Genomic DNA, 16,816 nt, shown 5'->3' with positions numbered 1-16,816 from the left:
GTTTTTATTCACTCATCATCTCTACTTCTTTATTATCTTCAATCTCATTCTAGCAGCTCTCGCATCTTTTACTTCCTTCATTAATTCAGGCAAGTATTTTTCCAACCAAATTTCTGGTTTATTTTGTAATGCAGATTCATAATTTTTTGATTGTTTTTCCAGAGAATTGATTAAATCTTTGGCATCTTGGAACGTTTCAAGATTATAAAGCAGTTTTACGACTAAAACTGCTTTATTTTTATCGTCAATATCAATAAATTCTGCGTATTTTGATATTTCGATCGGCGAACTCTTTTCTTTGTGATCCACGAGTTCATCCTGATCACCTACATTTTTATCGATTGGGAATTCTATGATTTCACCTACGTTTTCTCCTATTTTCATAACATGTATGCCTGCAGAGGGAACATGACTCTTATTCATAAAGAAATCCTTGCAATATTTACAAGGATTCTTATCAGTATTAATATCATTATAGGAGAATCCGCAATATATGCATTTTTCGTTTAACAAGTCATTCTTCTCGCGTTTTTGCTTATTAATGGGATCAATTGATTCATTAATCCTAATGATAGTATCATTCAGAATGAATTTGATGAAAGTAGAAAAGTTTCTTGCTTTTTTTGCAAGTTCGTTAATGTGTCTATGCTTACCCTCTGCACTATTATTAGTGCTTATAGGTGGAATGCGGTGGTATGCTGCTAAATGCTCTTGATCTTTATATATCTGCTTCCATTTTTCCAGCTGCTCATCTGATATATTCTTTGTAGCATACATTTTCTGAACCGATGGATCAAAACATTTGTAATTGTCCTCAAAATCTTGGGCCGATTTTGATAATAATACTATCAGAGCAAAAACATGTAGTAAAGTATTATTGCCCATGGTTCCGAGATAGTGCCTAATACAGATATAATTTTGGAAATGATTCGTATTCAAAAATTTTAAAACTCCAGTACCTAAATCGCTCATCCATTTGATTCTTGAAAAGTGCTCCATAATGTTTAATGATTTAAATTCAATATTCATGGCTGTAAGCCACCGTTGATAAGCAGCGGATGATTCGCTGCGCCCTATGTATATCCCTAGAGGGTAACCTCGCATATAGTAATTACCACGAGGAAAAATAAATATATATTTCGGCCATGAAAAAGTAGCATCTAAGTGAATTAAATTACACTCCAACGCCAAATTTCCTGATTCGCTTGGAATATATATAAGAAATTCTATAGGATTTCCATTGACGAATAAACTATCACTTCTTATCGTTGTGCTATAATTTACATAAAATTTCCCGGGATATGAAGTTAAGATATCACCAATCTCATTATCATGCTTTATTTTTTCCTGTATTTCATCTTGCAGAGGATGTCCTGGGAGATCAACTTTCGTTATTTGAATGTACCATTTTAACCTCCCTGAAAACTCTTTGGGTAATTTTATGTTTTTCATGTTTTTTGGTACAGTAATCATCCACAACGTATCTGATACTTTTGAATATTCAAAGGATACGATTTTGTCATACAATGTGAAATTTTTAAAGGGGAATAATCTTCGTTTTGAAGTAGAAAATAATTTAAGTTTACAGATCGATCAGAACTTATATTGGAAAGGCCCAAATGAATAAATGCTGGCATTTGTTCCAAAAACTTCAATGTTTGTTCATAAGTTAACACATTGATATGAATACCAGGGCTTATTAGAATTAATTGCATTGATTTGAGTTTTTCAATATCAGTATTTTTAGAGCATTCAAAACAAATATGGCAACCATCTATTGTAATTGGAGACCGATCAACTGGAATTTTTTCTATGGATTCATGAAATTGTTTGATCGCTGTAAATTTAATACCCATGATTTGTTCAAAATCTGCTTGAATTTTTTTGTCAGCTTTCAAACAAGCTTTTGCTAAAATTTCCAGAAGGTCATTGTTTTTTATTTGATTCAAAACATTAAAGTTCTTGTACATAAAATCATTATTTTGAATTAGGGCCTCATGGAAGATTAAATGAATCTTTAAACGAATAACTTTGCTTTCATTCAAATTCATTACTGATATAATATTATTTGTTGAAACAATCAAAGAGAGTAATGGATTTCTAAATGTAGAAAATAACTCTGAGATATTGTATGCAAAAGATAAAACATACTTGATTTGGTTTGTAAATTGATAAGTCTGCAAATTGAATTTATCATTCATTTTGAAAATTGTTTCGTTTGGGCTTGACATTATTAATGCTTTCATGATTGGTGTAACATTATCTATATTACACGAATTTAAAATATTAATTGATTCAAATTTAACTGCTAGTTCATAGAAAGAATATTTACTATTATCCAATATAGATCTGATACGTATTTGATAATATTCTTCACCATTTTGATTTGTTTGATCTGAAATTAAAACATTAATAAAATCTTCGATTGTTAAATCACACAATTTTCCTGAAAAAGCAAAAAATATTCGAATATCTTTTATCGCCATTAATTATTGCTTGTATTAATGGTTTAGAAATTCCTGCTTTTGAGTATAATTCCTGGCCAAATGAAAAATTTTGTAAGAAACCTATAACCTGTGCATAAAATTTGGGGCGGGCAATTATAAATGCTTCTAAAAATTTAAGAATATATTGTTCCCCTAGACGATGGATTTTGATTTTAATTTGACTGAGATCTGTTTGCAAATATTTTTCACTTATAATCATATTTACCATTTCTGTAAAAGCTTCAGCGGATTTCTGAAATTTAGGTGTTGTTTCATATGTTTGAAGATACTTTACTTCATCGCTATTCGAGATAAAACGCTCTTTGAGTCCCTCCAAATAACAAATGATAGATTTATTTTCAAATCCAAATAATTTATGTCCAAAATTATATACATTCTTAATATTTCTGTTTAATTCTTTGATTTTTGAAACAATTTGTCCCCAAGGATATGATGGTGAATCTCCGACATATGCATTTGATAATGAATCCAAAACAGTGAATTTAGGTTTACCATCTTGATAAGTTATTTTATTTGTATACCATTCTTTTTAATAGGGTTTATTGGAAGAATAATATAGGGTGTCCAAAGGTGCGTTTAGCACAGCGCTCTATATCAGACTATTAAAGGAGATATATGCTGATTATAAATATATAATAAAAAATATGAATATATGTATATGATGAGTATGTTGTATTTTGGCGCCATGCCGGGATATAAAATGAATTTTGAGACAAGAGGCGGTTTCGCGGGAAATTTTGGCGGGATTTTTTTCATTTTTTTAATGAATCATAAAGAAAACATCCTCGCTCTTGCAAAAAAATGCAAAGACTGTAAAAAATCTACGAGACATTGGTAAAATGCTTCGGTATGGATGCTCCTAGCTATTCCACTGTAACGTATCATGTTAGGATGTATCACTTCATGAACAAAAAGGCGCCCATCATAAAAATTGACAAAAAATCGCCGGATCAAAGAAAAATCAAAGCAATTCTTCAAGTGCTAGATGAAGACCCAAGAGCATCACTCAGAAGGATAGAGGAGATGACAAAGATACCACGTACAACAGTCAGTTATTATCTGCACAATTATTTGAACTACAAACTAGCGTATACACGTTGGGTTCCGCACAACCTTAATTCAGTTCAAAAAATCTAGAGTCCAATCTTCGAAAGAGCTCCTCTCTATATTGTGTGCGTATCAATCCAAGAAGTTTCGCTTTTTAGTAACAGGGGATGAGTCTTGGTTTCAATATGCAACAGAAGCCAAAATCATGTGGATCCCGAAGGATGAAAATCCGCAAACATTCCCGAAGAAAAAAATTGACACACCAATGATGATGTTGTCGGTTTTTTGGGGCGTGAATGGCATCATCGCAATTGATATTCTTCAAAAACCTAATACGATGAATGCTCAGTATCTAATTGACAATGTTCTTACTCAAATTATCAATTCTGATGAGTTTGAGAAATCCAAACAACAAAAACAAAAGTTTGCAATTCATTTTGATAATTCAAGAGTTCACAAAAGTCATAAGGTAATGAATTACTTGGTGGAAAACAATGTCAAAGTTGTTCCAAACCCAATTTATTCACCTGATATTGCACCCTCTGACTTTTATTTATTCGGCACGCTAAAAAAGAGAGCTGAAGGACGCGAATTCGCGAGTCCAGATGATCTTGAAAATTTTGTAAGAGAGCAATTTGAGCAATTTTCTCATGATGATTTAAAGCGTGTCTTTCAAGCCTGGATCGATCGCTGCGAACGCGTGATTGAATCCAATGGTGATTATATTTAAATAAACTTTATATATATGTAACTTGTTTATTTCTATTCGCAGTATTCAGGTTTGTGCTAAACACACCTTTGGACACCCTATATAAAATTTTTGAAATATACCCATCTGGATAAATTGTTGAATCAGAATTTACACTATTACATCTAATAGAACCCAACTGAATTAAAATCAAATCATCCGAAACATTTAATGGTAGATGAAGATGGTTTAGCATTAAAAAAATTGTCACTTTTAAAAAAAATTCGGATTTTTAAGAGTATGTTGAAAATTAAACATACTCTTAATATATGTTAATAATTATCATTTGATAAAATTATTTAAATAGTAATCAAAATATTGTTATAAATATTAATGGAGTTGAAAAATTATGATCATAAAAGTAAGATGTTAGCATCTAGCCTCAGTAGATACTAAGTCATATCAGAATAGACACATATTCATCCTCAATTGACTCTTACTCATCTTCAATTGATTCTCACAAATAATCAATTGATCCTCACTACTGATCAATTGATTCTCACAAATAATCAATTGATTCGCATTAATTATCAATAGATTCTCACTAAGAATCAATTGATTCTCAGTCACCCTAAATTGATTCTCACTACTTATTAATTGATTCTTACTCATCCTTAATTGATTCTCGCTAAGAATCAAGTGATTCTCACTCTTCCTCAATTTCTTCTTAGTATTATTCAATTGATTCTCACTGATGTTCAGTTGAATCTCACTAATAATCAAATGATTCTCACTCATCCTCAATTGATTGTCACTTATTCACAATTTATTCTTAAACAACCCTAATTAACTCCCAGTATTCTTCAATTGATTCTCACTAATTATAATTTGATTCTCAGTCATCCTCAATTTATTCTAACTCAATAAGAATATGAATATGAAAATGGATTGGAATAGGTGATAATTAAAATATATTGATATGAATTTGTGAGAGTGTCTTTAATAAAGAAAAATTTGTCAAAGAACAATAATGTCAAATTGGGTGGGAGCATATAGTAATGAAATATTTATTGATAAATATTAATGTCATAATAATTGAGAGCATGTAGTAATGAAAAATTAATTGATAAGATAATATTAAATAGGGTGATTGCATTGATCAATACATATATATGAATGAATTTCGATGTCAAACCGTCAGTCATATTGTTAGTCAAAACGTCAGTTATATTCTCATTCATACACTCACTCAAACCGTCAGTCATATTGTCAGTCAAACTCTCAGTCATATTGTCACTCAAACTGTCAGCCAATTGTCAGCTAAACTCTAAGTCATATTCTAACTAAAGCCGTCACTCATATTGTCAGTCAAAACGTCAGTCATGTTGTCACTCAAACTATCAGTCTTATTCTCACTAAAACCATCAGTCATACACTCTCTTAAACTATGAGTGAGTGTGGTAGAATTTACGAAAAAGTGACACTTAACCTTAAATTTCCAAACACTATTTTTTGATTGTATTTTGTTATTTATATATTTATATATATATGTATATTTATATATGTATATATTTATATATGTATATATTTATATATGTATATATTTATATATGTATATATTTATATATGTATATATTTATATATGTATATATATATATGTATATATTTATATATGTATATATTTATATATGTATATATTTATATATGTATATATTTATATATGTATATATTTATATATGTATATATTTATATATGTATATATTTATATATGTATATATTTATATATGTATATATTTATATATGTATATATTTATATATGTATATATTTATATATGTATATATTTATATATGTATATATTTATATATGTATATATTTATATATGTATATATTTATATATGTATATATTTATATATGTATATATTATATATGTATATATTTATATATGTATATATTATATATGTATATATTTATATATGTATATATTTATATATGTATATATTTATATATGTATATATTTATATATGTATATATTTATATATGTATATATTTATTAGAAACTGCTTCATGCTGTGTTGAGTATTGTTGAATAATTTGAAGTAGTGGTTTTTGAAATCAGCACCCCTATGAGAGCGCTGGCGACCGAAACACCACTAGTAAGATTGTGTATTAGAAACTGCTTCATGCTGTGTTGAGTAAGCTTCGATGTCTTTGTAGGATAGCTTTCTGAGAGCGAAACAAGATAGTGTTGAAAAAAAATTTTGAAAATCTGAGAGACTGTGCAAGAGCCAACGACCAAAACACTACCAGTAAGATACAGCAGTAGTAGCTGCTTCATGCTGCATTGAGTATTGTTGAATAATTTGAAGTAGTGGTTTTTGAAATCAGCACCCCTATGAGAGCGCTGGCGACCGAAACACCACTAGTAAGATTGTGTATTAGAAACTGCTTCATGCTGTGTTGAGTAAGCTTCGATATCTTTATCAGACCACCTTTAAATTAACCACTCACATTCTCACTGTGGTCCATCTAAAATTTGTAAGCTTTATGACATAAAATTATATTATATGCAGGATCCCACCTATTACTTAATCTTTTTGGAATAAATGTTTTATAATATTTATCGATTGATTGTAATTTTTTGTATAAAAAAAGTTTTTTATTTATATTAAAAATATATTCGGTTAATGATATTATCTTATAATTTGTAAATAAATCTAGTAATAAAATAACTTTAATAGTTGGTGTCACTTTTTCGAAAATTCTGGTTTTTTCTTGTCAGTCAAAACGTCAGTCATGTTGTCACTCAAACTATCAGTCTTATTCTCACTAAAACCATCAGTCATACACTCTCTTAAACTATGAGTCATATTGTCACCCAAACTCTCAGTCATATTCTAAATAAAACCGTAAGTCATAGAGGCTGTCAAACCGTTAGTCATATTGTCGGTCAAACCGTCAGTCATATTGTCAGTCAAACTGTCAGTAATATTCTAATTAAAGCCGTCAGTCATATTGTCAGTCAAACTGTAAGTCATATACTCACTCAAATCAACAATCATATTGTCACCCAAACTATCAGTCTTATTCTCACTAAAACCGTCAGTCATATTGTCAGTCAAATCGTCAGTCATATTGTCAGTCAAACCGTCAGTCATATTGTCACTCAAACCGTGAGTCATATTGTCAGTCAAACTGTCAGTCATTCACTCACTCAAATCAACAGTCATATTGTCACTCAAACTGTCAGTCTTATTCTCACCCAAACCGACAGTCATATATTCATTCAAATTAGCAGTCATATTGTCACCAAAACTGTCAGTCTTATTCTCACTAAAACCATCAGTCATACACTCTCTTAAACTATGAGTCATATTGTCACCCAAACTTTCAGTTATATTCTAAATAAAACCGTAAGTCATAGAGGCTGTCAAACTGTCAGTCATATTCTAACTAAAAGCTAATTCATAGTGTGTGTCAAACCGTCAGTCATATTGTCACTCAAATTGTCAGTCTTATTCTAACTAAAAAGCTAATTCATAGTGTCTGTCAAACCGAAGTCATATTGTCACCAAAACTGTCAGTCTTATTCTCACTAAAACCATCAGTCATACACTCTCTTAAACTATGAGTCATATTGTCACCCAAACTCTCAATCATACACTCACTCAAATCAACAGTCATATTGTCAGTCAAACCGTCAGTTATATTGTCACTCAAACTGTCAGTCTTATTCTAACTAAAACCGTAAGTCATCGTGTGTGTCAAACTGTCAGTCATATTGTCACTCAAACTGTCAGTCTTATTCTAACTAAAAAGCTAATTCATAGTGTGTGTCAAACCGAAGTCATATTGTCACTCAATTTGTCAGTCATACACTCACTCAAATCAACAGTCATATTGTCACCCAAACTGTCAGTCTTATTCTCACTAAAACCATCAGTCATACACTCTCTTAAACTATGAGTCATATTGTCACCCAAACTCTCAATCATACACTCACTCAAATCAACAGTCATATTGTCAGTCAAACCGTCAGTTATATTGTCACTCAAACTGTCAGTCTTATTCTAACTAAAACCGTAAGTCAAAGTGTCTGTCAAACCGTCAGTCATATTCTCAGTCATACTGTAGTTCATACTATCACCCAAACTGTTGTTCATACTGTCACTCAAACTCTAAGTCATATTGTCAGTCAAACTGTGAGTCATATTCTCTCTCGAACCTTGAGTTATACTGACAACCAAACCCTCATTCAAAATGTCACTCAAACTGTCAGTTATATTCCTAGACACATTCAAACTTTCAGGCATATTGTCAGCCAGATACTCAGTTATAGAGTCACTTTTTTGTCATTAATGAATTCAGTTATAGATTCAAACATACATTCGGTCCAATATTGGATCATGCAGTTAATTCTACATTTTTTTAACTTGTAAGTCATTATTTATGAAAATATTTAAAATAGTGTAATTGCACAATGATGTGCAGTATTATCTTTAATATTAATATTGTAATATGATATTAGATTTTTATCATATGAGATATTAATATTGATTTATGGATCACTGCACAATGATGTGCAGTATTATCTTTAATATTAATATTGTAATATGCAATGTTTATATTCTAATTTGAATGTTCCTTTTTAACCTCATGATTTCTTCTCACTGATCTGCCTTTTTATGCAGCATTTTTGTATTTAATCTCTCTTATCCTTTAGATTCTCTATGCTTTCATCTTTCTAAACCAGATTCCATTGTTAATTCTTAAATTAACACAAATCTTAAATTTCATATTAGTCATTGATCTGAAGTTATTGAAACATCTGACGTCTTTAGATTATCTTATCTAATATTAAAATGATTGATCTATTTACATTTTTAAAATAGTCCTAAAAAGTCTCAATATTAATAAAAGCATAATAAAATTAAATTTTTTAATATCATTTTGTAAATTATTCGTTTACTTTATGGCATAGCCTTTGAAAAAGTATCAAAAAACATTATCTTAATGTCTCTAAAGAGGTTAAGTAGCATACACACAGATATGCTAATGTGTAAAAAGAGATTTATTGCAAAAAGTCCAAAATAGTATATTTATTATCAAGATTCGCGTGGAAACGTACAAGTTTGGGACGAATAACTAACATTCTTAAACATTTAGTAATACTATGATAAGTACAAGTCCTTAGATGCGACATATGGCTTCTTTTGTTCTAACTTACCAAATTCAAGAACTCAAGTTGGCAGTAACTCTGTACTAAACATACTCTAAGAGCTTGTCATTATTCCGTGTATGACAAATCATACTTTAATGTTTTACTCGTTGAATAAAGAATGCTTGATTTTGAAATCGAATGTTTTTGCTTAAATAGTTCCAGATTCTTGAACTAGGGACGGAATTAGAGGACACGTCTTTGCTGGTTAGTCGCGTGCTTGATGACAATATGCTACAATTATAATAAACGTACAAAAGGGACGAAAATTGAGAGCTTGTAACTTTCAACCGAATTTCATGAGATCTTTTTTTTTTAAGAATAGCATAGTTAGTATTGGAAATATGCATCGCCATATTCAATGCTATTCGTAAACGAATGCGTTATGATTCGAAATTATGCAGGTTACATTTGAACTTCTCAACATAGGATACCTTATATTAGTCCGCTCTATCTTCCATCTTAACCGTATTCAATAATTATTAACAGATTTGAAGCATTACCTTTGTCTGAGGACGATAGTAAATGTATGACGAGAAAAAAAATTTCAAGGGTAGAGGAGAATGAGCGAAACCACAGATAAAGGAGGGGCTCCCCTCGACCCAAAAACGCAGCAAATGCTTATTAACTTGCTAACAGCATCTCTAAAAGAAAATAAAGGCATCAATTTCAAAGGTTTCGCTGATTTAGAATCTGCAGAGGCAACAATCAACCAGCTCATACAGGCCGAAACCGAAAAATTAAATGCGTTGATTCAAAAGAATTCAGAAATTCTTCAAGAAACAGAAAAAACAGAAAAATTCTACGAGGAAAAAATGGAATTATATAATGAAGGTTTCAAAAAGATGGTTCAAGAGAAAGAAATGCTCCGCGAAACTAAAGAACAGAAAATGGGAGAATATGAGACATCAATACGAGAATTAGAGAATAGAAATAAACAACTAGACACCGAAATAGAAAATTTGCGTACTGAAATTACAAAAATGCGTGAAGAAAACAAATCAGCACGATTACAAGGCGTTTGGTTACCTAAAGCGAATAATACAATAACAGACGTCTCTGATTTCTTACGCCGCGTTCCAGACAAAGCAGAAGCATTACAAGAAGCTGTTAGACTCAACGAAGACCTCGTCAGATTTGGATCTCAGCAAGTTAAATCTCAAATTTCATATCCATTGATTTCCAAACACGTTGATTATAGAAATCTTGTTAAGATACAACCTAAACAGCAATCCCAATACCAGCAGCCAATCCAGTCCACTCAAACTATTCCTCAACAACAATATTCTTATTCTCAAACTCGAGCATATACAGAACAGGTACAGCAACAGCAAGCAATCATGTCGATGATGTCACAGCAACCCATGCAATCCATTCAACAGTTACAACAAATTCAAATTCCACAACAATTCATGCCAAGACAGAAATCTCAGCCAATTGTGCCTCAACAGCCTCCAATGCCACGACAGTCTTCACAGCCATCAGCTACGATCATGCCTTCTCAAGTACAAGCTCAAATTCAAAAAAGAAAGGATATTCAAATACCACAAAAGCCGAAAACGATACCAAAGCACAACCAGATTAACTTTAACATACCAAGCCAGTCAATTCAAGCTCAATATCATGATCAAAATCCACAAAACATTTATTTGCAGCAACAGAACTACCAGGCCCTACAACAAATGTCGCAGATGCTTATGCAGCCACCTCCGAGTATTAATACCCCACTTAATTTGCCAATTCAGTCTTCAAGTTCAATTACTGCAAGTCCCATCAATACTTCCATTATTTCCCAGCCAATTAAGCCTCCTATGCAGTCTTACCAGCCAATACAGCTCCCAACTTCCCACGTAGCGGCTCCTCAGCCTGTAATGGTCAATCAGCCAGAAGTTCAAAAAGTGACAATTCAACCGGCCATTATCAAGAAGTCCGTGAATTTGCAGCCGTTCCATCCCTTGCAGTCACAGACCACAAATCCGATCTCTACGCCTCAAAGTCAAAAGAGTTCGGATAAATCAATCTTGAATTCGATCATAACGCCAGCTGTATCGACAACTCCGAGCGCGTTCTCTGTATTGACTAATATCCCATCTGCTTCTACTCCATCTGTACCTCCAGCGCCAACAATTCAGGTTATTCAGTCAACAAGTCCAATTAAGGTTTACACGACACAGCCGCCAGCTGTCGTTGTGCAGATTAACAATGAAGCTCCTGCAATTGTTAAATCAACAGAACTTCAGAAAGTATTAGTTCACAAAAACGCTTCTAACTAGGTATTTGTATAGTTTTAGATTTGTAATTTAAATATAATTATTTTAAACATTTATTTTATTTAATTGCGTAACTCAGAATAAAAATTATGATTCATTAAATTATCTCTAATGCTTATTCTTGACTAGAGAAGTGGTGACATATTTTAACTGTTCCATGTTCATAGAAAATACGATTGACCAGAGATATCACTGTATATTAAGATTAATATATCAGATTGAGATGAGCTAAGTTTGAATTATCGTTATAAATCCTTTTTACTAAGCATATATTTGCGATTTTTGTGATTTCTTTATCATATTGCATTAAATGAGAGCAGATTGAACCAAATCTTCAGCATGAATCAATTTTTATATGAGAGAATGTATGCAAGAAGTTGATTAATGCAGTGGAATTTCACTTTTTCCGGCTCAAAATATAATCTTTTCCTTGAGCCAGGGAGATATTTGCTTGAGTGCTGGGGTGCGCAGGGAGCTGGCAGTGATGTTAGTCCACTTCCTGAAATGGGAGCTGGAGGAAGAGGAGGATATTCCTTTGGAACAATCTTCCTCCAAGAAAAAACAAATATTTTTGTTTATGTAGGCGGAACTGGCAAAGTTATAGATAGTGGATTTGCCGAAGGTGGATTTAATGGTGGTGGGAGTGCTTGGGGTACCACCACTAGTACAGATCCTGCAGGAGGCGGTGGAGGTGGAACAGATATCCGTCTGAACTCCGAAGACTTGTATTCCCGAGTTATTGTAGCGGGAGGAGGTGGAGGAGGAGGCGAAGATGGTGGACCAGGCGGATTTGGCGGTGGTTTGGAAGGCGAAACGAACCCAACAAATTTTGAATCTTATCCAGGAACTCAAACTTCCGCATCCCACGGAGCAACATTCGGACACGGCGCCCACACTTCCTACAATGGAGGAGGTGGTGGAGGTGGGTGGTATGGAGGTGGTGTGAGACTTGGCCAAGAAACCCCTGCCACATCTGGCACTATTTATGATACAAAAGGGGGTTCAGGTGGTAGCGGTTATGTTTACACCAAAGAAACTTTTCATAATTATCCTGAAGGATGTAAACTAAACAAATTCTATTTTCTCGAAGATGCAAAAACAATAGGAGGAAATGAATCTATCATCGAACCAAATGGAACATCCTCTATCGGTCACTTTGGTGATGGATATGTTAGAATCACTCTGTTAGCTTTTAAATACCAAAACATATTTTATAGAAATCACAGCGAATCAACATTATCTGTTTTGCTGAAAGATCAAGAATGTAATTCTTCTATATACATACCTTCATATATTGACGATAAAGCAGTCATCTCAATTCTCCCCGGAGCTTTTTATAGAAACACTTGCTTGAGAGAGGTGAAAATTCCCAAAACATTCTTTCAAATGCTGTGAATCTCAAAGACGTAGTTTTCGAGCAATATAGTCGCTGTCAATCTCTTGGTATGTCAGCTTTTTCAAATACATCGATTGAGATAATTTCTATTCCTTCTTCTGTATTTTCTATTGGAGAAAAGTGCTTCATGAATACGCTTATCAAATCTGCTTTCTTCGATATAAAGAGTGTGTGTAAGAATATTTCTGAAAAGTCGTTCTTCAACACAAGTTTGATTTCTATTTCTCTACCTAATTCTGTTGCCTTTATAGGTAACTATGCTTTCGCACATTGCATTTATTTGAAGTTTGTTTCATATTGTTCAAGTGTTTATCAAGAAAACAAAAATATTTTCGATAAGTCTGATTTGCTCTTGAATGTTTCTGTTCCTAATTATTATCTTCACTCTTCGTTTTGTGGTCTCCCTGCTTTGAATTACGGATATTGCAAATATGGATCGGTTCCAAAGTGCCCACTCTGCGTATACAAATCACACCAAAGTGTTTACGTATATTTGTGCGTTTTATTTGAATAAAGTATTGTTTTTTATTTAAAATTCTATTTAAGAGATTAAGAAGCTATGAAAGGTTTTGTAACTCAGAAGATTTCTTTAAAAATTAATCATAATTTTAAAGATTTGAAAATATAGCATAAATTTCCCTGTTTGTTTTTATATGTATGGTCTTCGATTCAATTTTTTAAAAGTTCAATGATCAGATGAAATTTAAGAATTGAATGATATGGATATGGATGGAATTGATCAAAGTCTAAGGCTTGGTCAATAAATTAGATAATAAAGATTAGATAGTCCCGGCTGGAATTGGAATTTTAGATGCTCGTGATAAAAACAAAAAAGTCAGCAGTGATGATTTGAAGAAAATGACCGGAAGGACCTAGAAATGAATTATATTATGGTGATCTGTTTGTTAAAGATCGCCAGATGACTTGATAATTTGATCGGAGAGAAACTGATAGAAATTAATCGAAATTTAATATATTTTCATAGAATTACTTGATACATTCATTAATAATATGAAGGAATACCTAGCTTAGAAATATATTTCGAATTTTTGATCGTAAGCAATTTTTATATGATATAATTGCCCATAGTTGGTAATAATGAATTGATAATCAGATATATTTTTCGGTTTTGACATCGTTTTAATTCAAAAACCTTTTGTATTTTTCAAACAAAATCGACGTTGTGAAATTTTCAACATCTTCGTTAAATTATCTTAAAAGTTAATATTTCGCTTTTCGAAAATTTAAGATCATTAAAAAAATTTTAACCTTCTCAAATTTCATTAGTTTTAGATGACGGATAAGCCACCTCCACCACCACCTCCTCCTCAGGGTAATACGAATCCATATGATGCCCCATCAGAGAATCCATATCAGGTTCCAGCAGAAAACGTTCAACCTGCTAATGCACCTCAACCAATGTATCAACCTCCTCCACCGCCTCCTCAGCAAGCTGGTCAATATTCACCACCACCGCCAGGTCAATACCCACCACCTCCACCTGGCCAGTACCCTCCAGGTCAATATCCACCACCTCCACCAGGACAATATCCACCGCCGCCACCTGGTCAATATCCGCCAGGTCAATACCCTCCACCTCCGCCTGGACAGTATCCTCCAGGCCAATATCCACCACCTCCGCCTGGACAATACCCACCAGGACAATATCCACCAAATTATTATGCTCAAGGCGAATACAAGGATAAGAAGAAGAAGAAAGATAAAAAGAAAAAGAAACACAGTTTTGCAGATGAGGACGCACTTTGCCTTGCAGCCCTTTGCAGCGTCTGCTTACTCTGTTTGGTGTGTAGTGATTAAGCAATTGTGTATCAGTGTACAATATGAAATTGTTAAATCTATTGTAATTTAAAATTTACGGATGTAACGATTTAAAATTCCAAATTTTATCTTGATTTCAGAAATGTCTTCAATGCAAATGAATCGTCAAAGTATTTGATCATTGGTTCAAATATTCACATGTTTATATTAACAATAATTCATGATTTGAACTCAATTTTTTTATGATTTTGGGAGTATTGGTTATGAAGAATGTGTGAAATTGCAAAAATTAGATACTTAATGTCATTAATTAGCGAAAATAATAAAATATTTTGACAATAAAATTGAAATTCAATGAATATCTGCAATTTATAAACCTTAAAACTCTCTATCTTTCAAAAATATAGATTTTCTTCATGTATCAAAAGATAGATTATTGGGAATAATATGTTTTGGAAAACAAACTGAAGCAAGATTAGAGGTGTTTACAAGAAACTATTTTCTGGCTTTATTGTATGGATTTTATATATGTGAAGACGCATAAAAAAAGCATTAATAATCAAACTCTATAAATCTTTATTAAATTCAAACAAAACAATAATATATTAATTCAAAAGCTAAGAGAAAAGATTGGCCATGGCTGCCTCCTATTAGAAGCAGTTAATGCGTAAGCAACAAATCCAATTGAAGATAATATTATCAATACGCACTGAAGATAGAACTGTTGATCTGTTATCTCATGAAATTCAAGGTAAAAGCGAGATGGTTGAACATTTGGATCATCTTTAAATAGTTTTAAGAAAAATGGTTTTTTCTTGGTCTTTTGTACAGGAATATCAAGCTTCTTCGCATTAATTATATCTAATGATGCTGTTGGAAGTTTTTCTCCAATGGAATTATATAGTTCTGTCGCTTCATTAATCCACATCAAAGAAGAAGTGGAAGATTTATCAATCCATGGAGAATGTGCTTCAGGAATTCTGATAGAAACTACTTGTGGATCTAAATATCTATTAATTCTGTGGGCAAGGAAGATATGATGGCCTGGAATTTCATAATTCCACCACCATTGAAGTGTCGTAATATTTCCTCTAAAGAACTTGATAATTAGACCATTTTCAAATGGGCCATAAGCTGTATTGATTGATTTTGTAAAATTCACGCGAGATGAGGTGTAAATACATCCGTAATGGATCATTTTATTAAATGTATCCATAGATGGTTCTATTAATAAAAAGTCTGTATTCTGTGTAGGTCCATATTCACCAAAAGTCCATGTTTGATACTCTGGTGCTGCAGCTGGTGGTCTGTAATCGAAAATCTTTGAAGGATTGTTTCTAAATATCGTGTATCCTCCTATATAAAGGAGTTTTGTATAATTTAGCGTCCAAATATTTAGTGTAAAGTAAAATTGTTTTTCTGTTGATGTCTTTTCGGGTCCTTTACATGGCCAATGAATAAATGGTCTGTAAATAATATGTGTATATACTGATTTAAGGATGTTGATATCGATAACTGATAATCTGAAATTATTAGGAATTATTAATACTCTATCAATAGTACTGTTGTATTTTTTGAGTTGATATCCTATAACTTGAGCATTGATCATCTTGTGATGCACTAAATCATCGGATGAATAAACATGAACAAATGCATACTTAGATTTCGGAGGTAAATCATTTTCAAACGTGATTTCTCCTTGCCCAGCGAACTCTTCAAATGAATAGAATTTGTAATCGAGAACTTTGGATAAAGAGAAGTATAAAAATAGAGAAAACAAAGTAAAATTATGACAAACTCTAAAACTAGTTGGTATTAAATCCAATAGAAATATCTTGTGCCAATGAATTCCTACGTAAATTTACAAAATAGCGAAAAAATTTAATCAAATTGCAAAATATTGAGGAAAATTG

At 32.2% G+C, this 16,816-nt stretch overlaps 7 protein-coding genes and 1 pseudogene across 8 annotated transcripts, besides 1 other annotated feature; 5 read left to right on the top strand and 3 right to left on the bottom strand.

The window, feature by feature from the left end:
• Positions 1–21: 21 nt before the first annotated feature.
• TVAGG3_0386960 (uncharacterized protein) lies at positions 22–777 on the bottom strand (the record flags this gene model as incomplete). Its single annotated transcript, XM_001311124.1, has 1 exon — positions 22–777. One exon carries the CDS (start codon positions 775–777, stop codon positions 22–24), a length of 756 nt encoding a protein of 251 aa, XP_001311125.1.
• A 2,286-nt stretch (positions 778–3,063) lies between these two features.
• Positions 3,064–4,364: a mobile genetic element.
• On the top strand, positions 3,160–4,284 carry TVAGG3_0386950 (annotated as a pseudogene). Its single transcript has one exon. A coding segment is annotated over exon 1 (1,125 nt).
• A 2,869-nt stretch (positions 4,365–7,233) lies between the features above and the next one.
• On the bottom strand, positions 7,234–7,446 carry TVAGG3_0386930 (uncharacterized protein; the record flags this gene model as incomplete). The annotated part of the gene is made up of 1 exon (XM_001311123.1): positions 7,234–7,446. The coding sequence occupies one exon, from the start codon at positions 7,444–7,446 to the stop codon at positions 7,234–7,236; it is 213 nt and encodes a 70-aa protein (XP_001311124.1).
• Positions 7,447–9,942: 2,496 nt separating this feature from the next.
• On the top strand, positions 9,943–11,816 carry TVAGG3_0386920 (uncharacterized protein; the record flags this gene model as incomplete). Its single annotated transcript, XM_001311122.1, has 1 exon — positions 10,022–11,731. The coding sequence occupies one exon, from the start codon at positions 10,022–10,024 to the stop codon at positions 11,729–11,731; it is 1,710 nt and encodes a 569-aa protein (XP_001311123.1).
• A 296-nt stretch (positions 11,817–12,112) lies between these two features.
• On the top strand, positions 12,113–13,123 carry TVAGG3_0386910 (glycine-rich protein family; the record flags this gene model as incomplete). Its single annotated transcript, XM_001311121.1, has 1 exon — positions 12,113–13,123. One exon carries the CDS (start codon positions 12,113–12,115, stop codon positions 13,121–13,123), a length of 1,011 nt encoding a protein of 336 aa, XP_001311122.1.
• Positions 13,124–13,173: 50 nt separating this feature from the next.
• Positions 13,174–13,638, top strand: TVAGG3_0386900 (ribonuclease inhibitor domain-containing protein; the record flags this gene model as incomplete). The annotated part of the gene is made up of 1 exon (XM_001311120.1): positions 13,174–13,638. The coding sequence occupies one exon, from the start codon at positions 13,174–13,176 to the stop codon at positions 13,636–13,638; it is 465 nt and encodes a 154-aa protein (XP_001311121.1).
• A 779-nt stretch (positions 13,639–14,417) lies between these two features.
• On the top strand, positions 14,418–15,276 carry TVAGG3_0386890 (uncharacterized protein; the record flags this gene model as incomplete). Its single annotated transcript, XM_001311119.1, has 1 exon — positions 14,418–14,942. The coding sequence occupies one exon, from the start codon at positions 14,418–14,420 to the stop codon at positions 14,940–14,942; it is 525 nt and encodes a 174-aa protein (XP_001311120.1).
• A 186-nt stretch (positions 15,277–15,462) lies between these two features.
• On the bottom strand, positions 15,463–16,673 carry TVAGG3_0386880 (uncharacterized protein; the record flags this gene model as incomplete). Its single annotated transcript, XM_001311118.1, has 1 exon — positions 15,514–16,101. The coding sequence occupies one exon, from the start codon at positions 16,099–16,101 to the stop codon at positions 15,514–15,516; it is 588 nt and encodes a 195-aa protein (XP_001311119.1).
• Between the last annotated feature and the right edge of the window lie 143 nt (positions 16,674–16,816).

The sequence above is a fragment of the Trichomonas vaginalis genome, chromosome V (assembly GCF_026262505.1).
Source record: "Trichomonas vaginalis G3 chromosome V, whole genome shotgun sequence".
Taxonomy (NCBI): domain Eukaryota; phylum Parabasalia; order Trichomonadida; family Trichomonadidae; genus Trichomonas; species Trichomonas vaginalis.
The sequence above is the reverse complement of the archived record's forward strand: the minus strand, read 5'-3'. Positions and strand labels throughout refer to the sequence as shown.